The sequence below is a fragment of the Martes martes genome (assembly GCF_963455335.1).
Source record: "Martes martes genome assembly, chromosome: 2".
In the NCBI taxonomy this organism is placed as follows: Eukaryota; Metazoa; Chordata; class Mammalia; order Carnivora; family Mustelidae; genus Martes; species Martes martes.
Window position 1 is genome coordinate 96,516,507 of NC_137889.1, and position 14,361 is coordinate 96,530,867.

Below are 14,361 nucleotides of genomic sequence, written 5' to 3' on the forward strand. Positions count from 1 at the left end.
AAATAAATAAAATCTTTAAAAAAAAAAAAGAATATAATGTGACTGGAGACAAAGGGATGGACAACTTAGGAAATCCGGGAATAAATTCTTTTGAACTGGGATTTGAGGGCGCCTGGGTGACTCAGTCTGTTAAGTGTCCGCATCTTGATTTCAGCTCAGGTCATTATCTCAGAGACCTGAGATCAAGAGCCCTATGTGTATGGGGCTGAGCACTCTGCAGGAACTCTGCCCCTCCCCCTCCTCCCTTTCCCTCTCTCTCTCTCTCTCTTTCAGAGAAATAAATAAATCTTCAAAAAAAAAAAAAAAAAAAAAACAGGATTTGAGCTGAAACTTGAACAATGAGGAAGAATTAGCCAAGCTGAGTTCAGGAGGGAACGATGGTCCAGAGAGGGACAGTAAATGCAAAAGTCCTGACCTAAAAATGGAGTGGTGGGAGGGGTGCAAGTGAGAGCAAGAGGGAGGAGGCAGGCTCTGAGGGGTGAGGAGAAGCCACATGTGGGCCTGGTGGGCCATGAAGAAGCATTTTGATTTTATCTTGAAGGAAATAAAAATCCGTGATCGAATGTAATTTTGAAAAGTGGGCTTTGGTTTTTCTGTAGATAATGGAGAGCAAAGGGAGCAAAGTGACAAGATTTTATGGATGTTTTTTGTGACACATGGCTTGGGAGATGTCTATCAGTAGGTCTATCAATATAGTTGATTAAGCATTTGCATCAAGGCAGTTCAAAAATAAAATAGAAATTAAAAAAAAAATGAAAGCCTCCCCATGAGTTATTCCTCATAGCCAATGAGGACTGATCTACCCAAACTGTTATTTTCCTACACGGGCAAATTTAAAACAGACCAGAGTATTAAGTGTACTCACTAATGGAGCAACACCCCAATTTACTCTGTTATGGAAACACTGATAAAGAGTTTTGGAAGGCAACTCTATAAAACTTTTTCCATCCTTTTCAAAACACTTCTGCAACTACAGAGCTAAAGCATCACTTAGGAGCCTGGGAATCGGAAAAGAAGGGGATTATTGTTCCATCCCCTAAACGAGGGGAACAGAGAATCACTTTTTAGAGTTTGTTTTTAGGCTTCTCCATCTGATCCTTCTCTCACGGAACAACAGGGGACATTTTCCTCAGCTAATGAGGTGACCCTGCTGGGAGCAGTCCTCGCCATAATGAAAAATAACATCTCTGGCCGAACATGGTGCAAAATAATTGTTTTTCGTGTCCCAATCAACAGCCTGGCTCATAAGTTAGGGATTTCAGTTAACTTTCTTACTACTTGAAAGTAAGCCATCAAAAAAGGCACCAGGGCTCTTGGATAAGGCAGGAACACCGAGTTTTTCATTCTTCAGTTTGAATCCTAGCTCTGCTGCTTCCTTAACTGGGAGAGCCTGGCCAGACTGCTTCCCTTTTCTACATATAAGGGTTCTAATCCAAGTATGGGAATGCGAGTCCTTACTCCCATAGAATTGTGGAAAGCGTAAATGAGATGTGTCAAGGACTGGTCCATGGCAAGCAATCGATAAATGACAGCTCTATCAACATCATTATGATGCACATTGCAAGCACACGAAGACTCTAGGTTCTTTAGGGATTTTCTTTGTAGAGTCAACTTAGCCCATCATTTAATGAGTGACTTTAGGAAATTTGAATTTCAGCTTCCTTAGTTAGGACGGAGACAAAGAGCCCCGTTTTTCAGACCTTTAATACTGTATTTTAAATACTGTATTTATTTTAATTATGTATTTTAAATACTGTATTTATTTTAATACTGTATTTTAATACAGTATCTTTATATACTGTATTAAGTATTTTAATTTTAAATACTGTATTAAAACGCACTCTGTATACTCCTTCACGCTCTCCTTTGAAAGAGGTTTACGGCCTTTGTGGCTTCTGGCAACCATACAGCAGCACACTTCGGGAGCAAGTTTCCAGGGCCAGAGTGCAACTTGATGCTAAAACAGTTTTCCACCAGAGGTGGTGCCCCTTCTAAAGGGGGTGTTTGGAATTGGGGCAAGGGAAGTGTTTGTTGTTGTTGTTGTCATAATGATGAGGGAGTTGTTTGTGGTACTTAGCAAGCAAGGGCCAAAGAGACAGAATGTCCTGCTATGGGAGGAACGAGCACACGGAAGGCCCGTCTGGAACAAAACGCACCTCCATCGGTAACGCCTTCCAAAACCATGGCTCTCGGATCGCCAGGAGTAAAGGCATGGGGCTCCAGGAATGACCTAAGACTTGTGCCACTGGTTGTGGGAATCTCAGTAAGTGCAGCTAGGGGAGGCCAACCCCACAGCGGGGCTTCTGCTATGGGAAATGCTCATGCCCCACGACCTCCTTTAGGAATTTTTAAAAGAAAATGTAAAGTAATTCTAAAGAACATATATTTTTCAATGGAAAGATTTTCCTGATCTGAGAGAAAAGGGACTAGAGGATGTTTGACTGTGGAGAGCCACTTGAAGTGAAGACCTAAGTAGTTTGAAAACTGAAGCACGAGGAGGATGTCTTAAAGAGTTAGTCAGAAATGCTCCTTGTGCTAGAAAACACCACACAATTGCTCAAAACAGCATCTGAAGAGGTTGTCTAGTCCAGTCTTTTTCAGGTGAGGAAACTGAGTCCCAAAGGTGAGAAGTGATATTTTAAAGTAACCAAAAATGTTGTGATTTAAAACTTGGTTTTCACCCTCCCATCAATTAAGATCGCATTGTCCAACTCTGAGTGGTCCCATTCAGAGTTGTGTGGACTGTCTATGTGGATTGTTAATCTAACAATGTTCCAGCTGATGGTGGTAAAGTGACTAGGGGAAGGAGTGCATTTTTCTAATTTCACAAGGTCATCCTTGAGACTGGAGGACGGGTTGCCCCTATTTTTCACCTGATGTTCCACTATTATAAAAGAGGAGAACCCATGCCCATGTATCCTAAAAGAGAAAGCAAACTTTCCTTGGTTTTATACCATAGTAAGTAACATTGAGTTATCCTCAAGCACATGGCTCATAATTGTGCAATAATATGCCTCAACAGAGTCTATTTGGCAAGTTTATATTTGAGAACTCTCAGAAACAAAGCCAGAAACTATACATAAATCTTCATTTCTCCAATACACAGCAACGGCTTTGATTTTTCTAGTCTTTTAAAAAATTTTCTTTTTGTGCGATACAGATAATGGACAATAGCCAAAATGATCATGAACTTATGACTAGCTTTTTAAAAGAATACAGACTGCTTTTATGCCTTAAGTAATATTTTAATAGAAAAAATTATCAAGCAAATATGCTGATGTGATAGATGCCCGAAGCTCTTTGCATCACCAGACGGGTTTATATTCCTTAAAATCAAGGCTAAGCCCTTCCTAACTCACAAACTCCCAGGAGTTAAAACAGATCATTGACTAGAATTTCTTATTCTAACCCCTTTCTGTCTGTCTGCAGACTAAAGATCCAGAGCACAGAGTTGTGAAGGGACCTGCCTAATGTCACAAAGCTGGTGAACCAGGAATGCAGAGGTCAGATCCCAGTTCTTCGGCTACAGCCTCAACAATACATGTAGATACTGTGCAGGCATTAATTAGCATATTTAAATGAGGAGAGACAAAGCTATAATAGAAAAGGGCCTGATATGTTCATGGCTTAATTTGCAATTCAGTTATTGAATAAGGTAATGCTAATTATTTCAACCATAAAACACCTCTTCATTAGAAACGTTATCATTGATATTCATGAGAAAGCTAAAATAAGAGATTTTCCTGCTTAAATGAAACAACTTCCAAACAGCATCTTTTGTTTCAAGTGTGGGACAAAGAGGGATACTGAAGTTGGGAGTTTCTACTCTGAAGTAACTGGAAAGCCATGCTGGAATGATGTAGCTATAAATGTATGATAATCGTGTTGTATATGGCACAAAATGTTACAATAAATAAATATTTAAAGGAGAAACATCATTCCTTTCAAAAAAGATGCCAACAGGAAAAAAAAGAAATAAACACCAATAATTGCAGGGACACTACACATTGGAAGAAAATCATATTTCAGAGCAATAAAAGCTGACAACCACTTGCTTCCAGCATCCAAGAGCCTGCATGAAAAAAGGCTTCCTACACCACGAGCCAGATTTGGGTTCTTTTGTTGGCTCTCGTGCTAACTTGTGAGCCCACAAGTTTCAATTCTGTGCCTCAGTTTCTTTCTTTGCAAAATAGAGTTCTTAGTGGAGGATTAGCAAAAGTTCTACTTATCGGGTTATTTTTTTGTATATTTTAACTTTAATTATATTGACACAAATCATTTTGCTTTAGGTTGGTCAGCGGATCACAGTAGATTGGAGTCAGAAGCAACTTATGCCAGGGCTTAAAGTTGGTAATTAGATGGAACGTGAATAAAATTAAAAGTTAATTTTGAAATTCTTTTAAGTTAAAACACAATGACACAGTAATTTTTTTTAATTTAATAATTTTTATGCCCTCCAAAGTTTGAGAGCCCCTGAGGCAGATTTAAGGAACACCTATAAGGAAAGTCTAGATGTACATATCTGGGAATTAAAACTCTTTCTTTAGATTTGCTATCAAATCTCTAGTCAAAATGGAGGTGAGTGGGGTTTTATAAGGGGTTCCTGCTTGCCCTCAAGTTTTACCCAAAATATTTCAAATATTCAAATATGCTTCCATGACCTTAATGCCTATAAATAGATATTATGATACTGTGAGGATTAAATAAAATAGAGAATTAATTTGTATCTTACTTGGGGACTAGGATGTAAGTTATAAAAAGGATATAACTCAATCGCAATTTAAAAGAACATTAAGTGTGTTCTATAAAAGTGCATGCTTTTAAATCATCAAGTTTAAGCACATTTATATATCTGAAGTTTACCAAACCACTTCATAAGATCTATCCTTATTTTTATGAGCCTAGCATTAGAAAACTCTCTATCCCCATGGATTTTCCCCTCTCCTTAACCTGGCTGCTTGATCTTTCTTTTTGTCAGTGATTTTACATACAGCCAAAATGTGAGATTTTTCTCACATTTCTTCCCACGCAAAGGCTCTTATTAAAAATCTCAAGGGCCATTCAAAATAAACATGTCCAGATTTTGTTTTTTTCCTTTTAGGTTGGTTCTTATCTAGCAAGCCCATCAGGACTGCACTAATGATGTCAAAGGTCAGGTCTGTCAAAGACACTCATGGTCATTTATTATAATTTACCACTCTTCTGAGGGTTTATTTATTGACAGGGGCTTAAGGAACTCCAAATAAATGAATACATAAATCCAAGGACATGACAACAAGAATTGAAAAGAACATTTGCTTATCACTGATGTCAGTTATCTAAATTGCCAAGGTAATCCCCACCCCCTGCCTCACAGGACAGCAGGCCATGCCTCACAAAATTCATCCAGGTCACTGTTCCTACAGGAACAACCACGGCCCTCTGCAAATGAACAGCAGGGAATTAACATCCCAGGATGTAAAAGTCTTCTCTTGTGACTCACCATGGATGAAGAAGGAACATCTGAAATTTCACCCAAAGGTTGAGTCAAATCAAACCTGCAGATTGGCTGCCTAAGTGTTTCTGATGCAATAGCCTCTATCCTCATCAGTGCTCCTGAATAATAACCATCAAATTCAAAGGTGAGGGTGCTGTAATTCACCGTGGTGAAGACACCTGACCGAAAGAGTAAAATGAGGAAGTGTTGACGCAGAGGCTGATTTGGATACCATCATCCTAGCTACTGGAGTTTTAGGAAAAAGGAATACTTAAGCAAAAGCCCCGGCAGGGCACGGACGTGACCTTGGAGGAGTCTAGGCTCTGCTGTGGTTGTAAAAGCTGGTACCCTTCTGGATTCCCTTGGAGCTTCCTTTTCCATCCTAGAAGCTGAAGACCTTGCCCTCGTCCTCTCACACGGATCTGCTTGGGGCCCCATAGGTGTTCAGCAGGTTTCTGTGGGCTCAACTTTCTAACCACATCCCTGCTTTCAAAAACAGGAAAATATTTTACCAGAAGGGAAAGACGCTAAAGCAAACCGCACTTACTATACCGGAGGCGGCCGAGCACAGTCCTCGACCAGAATATTTATTTGCCAGCTGGGACACCACGCATATCAAGGATGATACAAACACAGCTATGACATCAGTTTCTTCCAAACTGTAGATAAAAGCACTCGCTGTCTGACACTCACAATTACGCTTTCCTATCAAATTGCTGTGTTGACAAGAATCTCGCTGGAAACTGACTAGCACCTTCTCAAATGCCCACCAGACAGTTATAAACACATCATTCTCAAGTCAAGAAGAGACTATTTGTGAGGTAAATGATTTCGCCACATTAAAGGCACCTACGATTCCAGGGTTCCTGGTATGCAGTGTGTCCACACCACAATTTGCACAGAGTTCTGCTACTTCCTCTGTATGTGAGAATTAATGGAAGCGCTATGTGACATGCAAATTTTTTAATGAGTAGAAAGTGCTAAAGTTGCGGGCTGCGTAACATTTTAATTTCCCAAAGTCAGGAAGTTCACTGATGCAGACACGATTCCAGGCAGTTCTTATTTGTAAATTGTTATTTTTAATTTGTCTACTGTGGCATAAACCCTCTTCAGCAAGAAGTAATTCTAAATTCCGATCTGAACTGTGACATATCCCTACGTGGGACTCTAATTTTCGAATGGGATTAAAAACTAAAGTCTAGAGGAATAGCTGCTGTCATGTAATAATCTGAGTAAATTCATAAATGCATATGAAACACCACTTCTGGATAAAGCTGCATATGTAGTTTTGGATTGCTGTTTTCTAAAGGAAGAGAGAAGTACAGATTAAACCATTATATGCCAACCACGACAAAGGAGATCATACCAGAAATTCATTATAGAGATTATAAAAGTTAAAAGTTATTAGGTCTTGGTAATAGCATTGTATTTCAACATAAAAGGTAAACATGGTTACTGGCTTAGCATTTTGGGGAATTTTCAAGTGCTTTCTTCTTCTTTGTATCTGTTTCTCTCTGTGTCCAGTGTTCTCTCACTCTCTCTCCTCCCTCTCCCTCTAGCCCCCGCCCTTTTCTCTCTCTCTGTGCCTGGAACCATTTTATGGAAATCCAATTTCAAAACTGTATTGTAGAACCAGGGGCTGCTTTTATATAATTTTAGAAATGATATAAAGAAACCTAAATGGGCAGACAGTATAATGGACCTTCCAATACTGCCTTCTCAACAAGATACACTATTCTGTGCATTGTTAAGTAAAAACAGGGAAATCTGTTAAGTTTCTCATATTAGGCTTGTGTGTCTAGTTATTTTCAATAGTGAAAAATGTGCCAAGTTATCTACCCTTTCTTGTTGGATGCAACCCATACCATTTAACATACCTAAGGTATCCATTTTTTAAAATTTTTTATTTTTATTTATTTTTTAAAATTAACAATGTGCCTATAAACCAAAAAGGTCCAATTTCCTTCTTGGACAGTAATTGACTCTGATGTCTTTAATAATGCATTCCTGTGAAATAACAAAATTTTTTGAAGTTCTTAATTTGAATGAAGGATCTCCAGTGTAGGGACTACTTTTTCAGGCCAACGACCATCCATCCAGTGTAACATATACATGACACATATTATACTTCAGTATTAACCAATGTGCATGGATGGTCTAAAAATTTAGTGGAGCTCCTGAAATTGCTTAAAGACCATGACCTTGTTTCACAAATGAAATTACACAGCCTCTCATAATGAATCCAATTCATCAAACACTTTAAGTGTGCTTGCAAGGACAAAGTGATATGTATATAATAGGCAACTGGGAAATAATGCAAAACTATAACTCAGCTCCAAACCCCCATGTCTTCAAAATCCTTTTATGTGTATCCTTGATTTACTGGCTGTATGTAACTCTTGCCCCCCAGGGTTTTTATTCAGCTAGGGTTTATGTAGGTCTTTAATGCAAATACTTTTTTGGTAATCAAATTTTAATCCAATCTAATTTGAATCAACTGGACCAATCTTCTAGGGCAAGTCAGTGATATGGCTATTTCTCAAATTCCAAGATTCCTGCTTCCAGGATCATACTGTTGTTCTAGCTGATCCTCAATATCTCTTTTTTAGAAAGTCACTTATAAGTATAAACATAATGAAAAGCCAAGTATAAAGAACATGGTGAAGAAAAAAAAATATTGAAAAAGAAAGAAATTACTTGCAATCTCACTGGCCAAAAATAAATGCATGTTTCATTCATCTTGTTCCTAAGCTTACTTTGACACAGTTTTGGTTAAATGCATATGTAAGTCCATATTCTCCTTTTCCATGTTAAACCATCATAAACATTTTAGTGGCTGTATGGTATTCCACCTTACATAGTATGTAAATGCCATATTATTACTTAACCACTGCTCTAATCCTGGATTTTCAAGTTTCACATTTTTTTTCACAATAAGTTACAAAGAATGTAAAGCTTATTTGGCATATATCTTCTTAGGTATTCAGATTAATATCTTAAAATTTATTCATTAAAGTAGGATTACTAGACCAAACAGTATAAACAATTTTAAAGCCCTTAACTCATTATTGTCAAATTGCTTCCCCAAATAATTGTAAAAATTTGTATTCTAGATAGCAAAATACAAGAGACTTCACTTTGCACATTCGCTAACATTTAGCATTATTATACCTTTAAAACATCCATTTATCTTGTAAGAAACCCTCGAAGACTTTTGATTAAAAATTTCATTTAGCATTGGGGAACCACACATTTTCTAAAGTGTTTTAAAAACAAAAGTAAGAGGGGGTAAGCAATTTATAAAATTTTTGGTTAATTACTCAGAAAACTAAATAGTCTAGAAACTACAGAGTCTAAGAGAAACGAACACTTAAATTAAAACTATGAGCAAAACCAATGTCTGATATGTGCTACTTAGGCATAATGAGAGATGAAACTGAATTAATAATGGCCTAATTAGATAGTCAAAGCTATTTTAAAATAAGGTTTGCACTATACTGTTAAGTTCTACTTCCTAAATTTCATTCTTTCTCTATAATTATGGATTTAAGTATGTCTCTCCTAAACAGTATAGAACAGGATTTTTTACTATAATTTTGCACCTCCTTTAACAGGTAAATTTAGTTCATTTACCTTAGTACCCCTGACATATGATGATCCTTGGTCTATCACCATCTTAATTATTGTTTTCATTTACCATGGTTTGTGTGTGTGTGTGTGTGTGTGTGTGTGTGTGTGTGTGTGTGGTTGTAGTTCCTTTCCTGTCCTTAAAAACCTTATTTTGAATTTATAAATCCACCTTTGTGTGTGTAGTCAATCTTAATATTTTAACTGGTAAACTTGCATCAATGGAATTGAATGCAAATAGTGTTATTTATTGTTTTTACTGAACACTATATGGAAATTAGAAAATTTTAACTCAGATCACACTTTCCCACATGCTGTGTTAAGATTGTCAATAAATTCACTCCATTTTATTTTCATTTTATTTTTTGCCTTTTCATTGGTCTATCTTTTTTTAAAGAATCAATTTTTATTTTATATGTTTAGTAGTTTACTCAGTGAGAGTTTGTGAATTATAAGCTCTCTTTCTTTGGAGTGTCTGAAAATATTTTACATTTTGCTCTCGAGCAAATTTGGATTTCTTATTCTCTTCTACCTGTGTTTTAACCTCCCTTCTCTATAATCTATTTACTTTATCTTTCTTCCCTGTGTTCTGAGAAGTTTCATGGGATCTGCATTCCAGTTGACTAACTTTCCCTTCAGCTGTATCCAAAATTGTCTCTGATTTGATTTTTAACCTTCCACTGAGTTTTGGCTTTTAATTGTTTACCATTCCAAGCGTTCCATTTGATTTTCCCCCAAATGTGTCTATCCTTTTTACAATATTGTATTTTACATTTCTGCTTATATGCTTTTTAAAAACACAGTTTGTCTTTTTACTTTTATTTACTTTATAGTCTCACTCAGACTGCTCTAAGCCCATGTTGTGAGAGTGCTAAGTAACTCACTTACTGTGTTGTGCACTCTCTCTGGCAGCAGACTGTTCCCCTGGGGGATGTGAAACTCTGTATTGTAATCTCATTTCTAGGAGTGGGCTATTTTTGTCAGAGACCAATGCACTCAGGCTGTGGAAAGAACTCAAGAGAATGGCTTGTTATTTGCTACTGCTGGTACCCTAGAAGTTTCACCAGTTACATTAATTACATATCTTTTGTTTTTTATTCCTTTAGTACTGTATCTTAGACTCCACAGCAGATTTGGATGTAGGATTGTGGTTTTATTATAGGTTTTATTTAAGTGAAGATTTCGTTTTTATTTTCTCTGTCATGAATTGTCCTGTGGCTTCCCTGGGCTGGTGGGTAAAAATTTTCTAGTTGTTTTTCACGGTGGGAGTAGCCACTTATGAGACCTGACTTTATTCAAAGGGCTCTAGATTTCAACTCTTGGCCTCAGGCTTGTGCAAATTGTGGGCCTCTGCCTCTGTCCTAAAACAAAAAAGCTCACTCCCAATCCCTAGGATCTATATCCATGACCAATGTCCCTCTGGATTTTTCTGGTATCCACTCATGTCACACAGTTACCTCTCTAGTTTTATCTTGACGATTTGAGGATTTCTCTTTCTTTCAAACTTGACTTATTCTCCTTTTCTCAGACACACACATATACGTACATTCCATACATATGTATATGCATATCTTTTAAGTTTTAATATTTTACCCAATATTTCTATATATTTTGAGTCAAAGTTATTTGTATTGAGGTGGTTAAGGAAGGAATGTGACTGAATATGACTGTTTTGAACACATTACTGAATAGGCATTAACAGTAATCTATTCTACATATTTCACATTGTATTGCTCTTCACTGTCAATCTGGCTTCTAAAATATACTACACTACATTATCTAGATTTCTGAATTCAACAGACCTCTATGATAAACTCTGAATTTCTCCTACCTAGAAGTATGTCTACATTTATATCAGAATCATCTGTATATAATTTCAACTAGGAATACAATTTCAGAGTTACTGTACACTTGGTTTAATAGTAACTAGTTTTATTTTGAGATAAACATTGCAATGTTGATGAAAGATGTTAATGCCTCAAAGACCCTAATTCTCCTAAAGTAAATAAATGTTAAATGATAATCCCTAATTGTCAATTGCTACTTTCTGGCTGTCTTTTCTACCCCATTCTATTTCTTAGTATAGACCCTGTCCTTGCAAGCTGGGTACTTTCATTATTAGAAAGCTTTTGTTTTCCCAAATAAGGACCAAGAATAGTATTATTTCTTTGCAAGACTTTGGTGCAATGCTATGCCAGAAACACCCAGCTTACTGGTAAGTAGAAACTATAACTTCCACTGTAAAATACTATCATTACACAGTGCAGCACTATCTCTGTGGTTTTTATCACTGGGGAAATCAATAGTACAGACTACAATTTTCTGTTGCCCTAGAGTAGATATAGGAGGGCAGATGAAAGAGTTTATTGACTTAGTAGGGCTGTTACTACAGCAAATCAGAATTGTAAAAGGAAATAGCTTTTTAACTGACTGATTTTAATCCAAACACTCAAATGTTTCAACCTAACAAGAGACTTTATAAAAAAATAAACAAACAAAAGGAAACAACAAAACACTGTCTTGTAGCCTTGTTTCTCTTCCTGATTTATACAACCACTTCATGCCACCATTACTGACAAATATCTGTATGTAAAAAAAAAAATTCTATTAGTGCCATAAGAAACAAGCTAGATGCCAAGGGGATGCTATGTCATGAAAGTCTTAATTTGAATATGTCATGTTTGTATTTGACAAATACCATAATTTAGAAAATGTCATTTTGTGTAACCAATTAAAGACCCAAAGTTCCATCTTGCCAGATTGTATTTCTTGATAAATAGGTTGCTTTGGGAATTTTAAAATATGCACAATAGAAGTGGTAGGTGTTAAATCATCCAAAGTTGAAATACAGTATTGAGAGAGAGAGAAAGGAAGAGAGGTGAGGAACAAGGGGGGAGAGAGAGAGAGAGAGAGAGAGAAAGACAGACTTTAAATATTGCTACTTTTTGATCATATGAATCAATTTGTTCTCCACTAAAGGAAGAATATTAAATTATAAGAAATGTTAAAATAAAGAATAACTTGGTTGTGCTATGTTTTTATTTTAATCCTCAACTCAAACTCATGCCTAGAGGAACAAACCCTGTATCTCTGGATTAATGGTTAGGAAAACAGCTGTATTCTTTCATTCTTGCATTTCTAATACAAACTTGGTGAGATACACAGTAGCAGTCTGAAAATCATAACCAGAAGCTGTGCTTTACACTCAGCAGCCGCCAGGTCTCAAAGAATACAACATACTGTGGACAGAAAAATAAGAAGTCTGTTGGATTTCCATTCTGTGTCAGCAATGTAATTACTTATTTGTATTTTAAGTAAGGGTTTCTTTTTCAAGGTCCTTGTGTGTATAGGCAGTGGAAGGTAAACAGAATTTCATAAAAGTGGTGAAAGTGGAATACTTTATTCTTAAATGATAAATACAAATACTTCTACACAAATATATGTGGTTGCTTCTGTTTTGCAAAGAATTCGTAATATGTTATAATGAATGTCAACATCTGGCAACTCTTAGTTAAGATCCAAAGATAGATTGTTGTCTGATCCATTCATCTCCATAGGTGTGATATCAGAACAATTCTTACCACCTTAATTCGTGGTCATGTGAGATGGTAAAATTTGTATATCCAAGGACACCTCAATGAAAGGGGTAAGAGTTTGCAAGTATGGAAATCAAACTACAGTCTCATTAAGAAAAGCTGAGAAATGAGGTCTTGAAAAAAGGGGACTATTTAGCCTCCTCACTCATTATATTCCTTAGTCAATCTTCTATACCCATTTTTAAAATTTTTGTTTTATTAACATTATTTCCTTTAAACAAACACTAACACAAGCCTAGCATTTTAAAGGACTTATAGAGATGCTCCCACTGAGCATTCACTGTAAATTGGTAACTCTATCTGCAGAACCATTTCCTGGGATTTAAATGTATTTTACATTCATGGACATTGGTTCAGTAATGGCCATGAATTAGGAATAAATAGCTTACTTTATCAAAGTCATGTGATTCTACTCCAAGGAGTTTGGGGTGCCCTTTTATGCATTCAAATAAAACTAAGGAATGGTCCCCTGGTCTGGAAAGAGTGACAGTTCCCCATGGATATGACTGAATCACTCTTTGCTCATGAGAACTCAAGAGTGTGTATGTCGTTTATTAACTGGACAGTTATTATTCATTCTGGTTCCTGGGAGATTAGTTCTTTCAATTCTGACACAGAGCTAGTATTCTGGAATATTACTGCATTTTTTTCCCTGTTGTTTGGAATTCTTAATTTCTAATACTTCCAAGAAATCCAAATGGTTAAACCTCAGGCCTCGCATGTGTCTTTTGTTTGCTCAAATTGACTTACTCTGCATGCAAAGCCCATCAGTGCAGTTCTTGGATTGCAAGACGAGGCCATCACAGTCCTTGCCTCCGTTCTTGGGGGCGGGCGCCGTGCACTCCCTCCTGCGCCAGTGCGTGCACTCGGTCCCACAAGTAGACCACTTGCTCCATGAAGTCCACCTGCCATCCACTGCCACGCACACACACACAAAAACCAGCAGAAGGTCAGATGGAGAAGCAGCTACTTGTGGGGAGAAGGGAGTAGGGCTCATGTACAAATAAAACAAAACAGAAAACTGAAGAAAATGCCCCATCAAGTAGGACTGCATTCATGTCTGCTGCTGGGAAGTGAGCATGGGAGATACACATCATCAGGGTTCTGTGAAATCTTCTTCCTGAGGGTGTGACTGTGTCTTTACTGACCAAGGCAAGGAATTTCTTAAAGGAAGGCACAGAAATCAATGTTGTCACCAGGAGTTGATGAGGACCAGGAGGTACATAAAAATAGATCATGATGGCACCCCTTTTTTCTCTTAAAAGGGAAGCTTTTGGATTTTGCATTGAAAATTAGGGGACCTCTTTCTGGATCCAAGGTTTCTTCATGCATAGTGTCATGTGAGCAGTGCAGGTAAACCTGTGTGGCAATATGGAGAAGAGGTTGGTACAATGGGGAAGAAGTCTATTTATCTACTCACTGATCCAACCTTCCATGCATCCACCTATCCTTATCTAATTATACCTCTATCTATCTATTTACTTATCCATCCATCCATCCATCCATATCTATCATTTATGTATCTATGTATCTATCTATCTGATCCACCCATCCATCCATCATCTATTATCTATCTATCAACCATCCTTGTCTTAAATACTCTTTTCATTTTATTTTTTTATCCAGGCAGCTTGATTCTGTTGAGACCTTCTTCAGTGCTTT

At 37.1% G+C, this 14,361-nt stretch overlaps 1 protein-coding gene across 2 annotated transcripts in view; it reads right to left on the reverse strand.

The window, feature by feature from the left end:
• UNC5C (unc-5 netrin receptor C) overlaps positions 1-14,361 on the reverse strand; it is a gene marked incomplete at both ends in the record, with an annotated part of 346,897 nt that overhangs the window by 45,721 nt on the left and 286,815 nt on the right. For both annotated transcript variants that reach the window (XM_080797109.1, XM_080797108.1), the window contains one exon: positions 13,450-13,614. In XM_080797109.1, the coding sequence (XP_080653235.1) occupies positions 13,450-13,614 (165 nt within the window). The remainder of the gene's footprint in view (positions 1-13,449; positions 13,615-14,361) is intronic.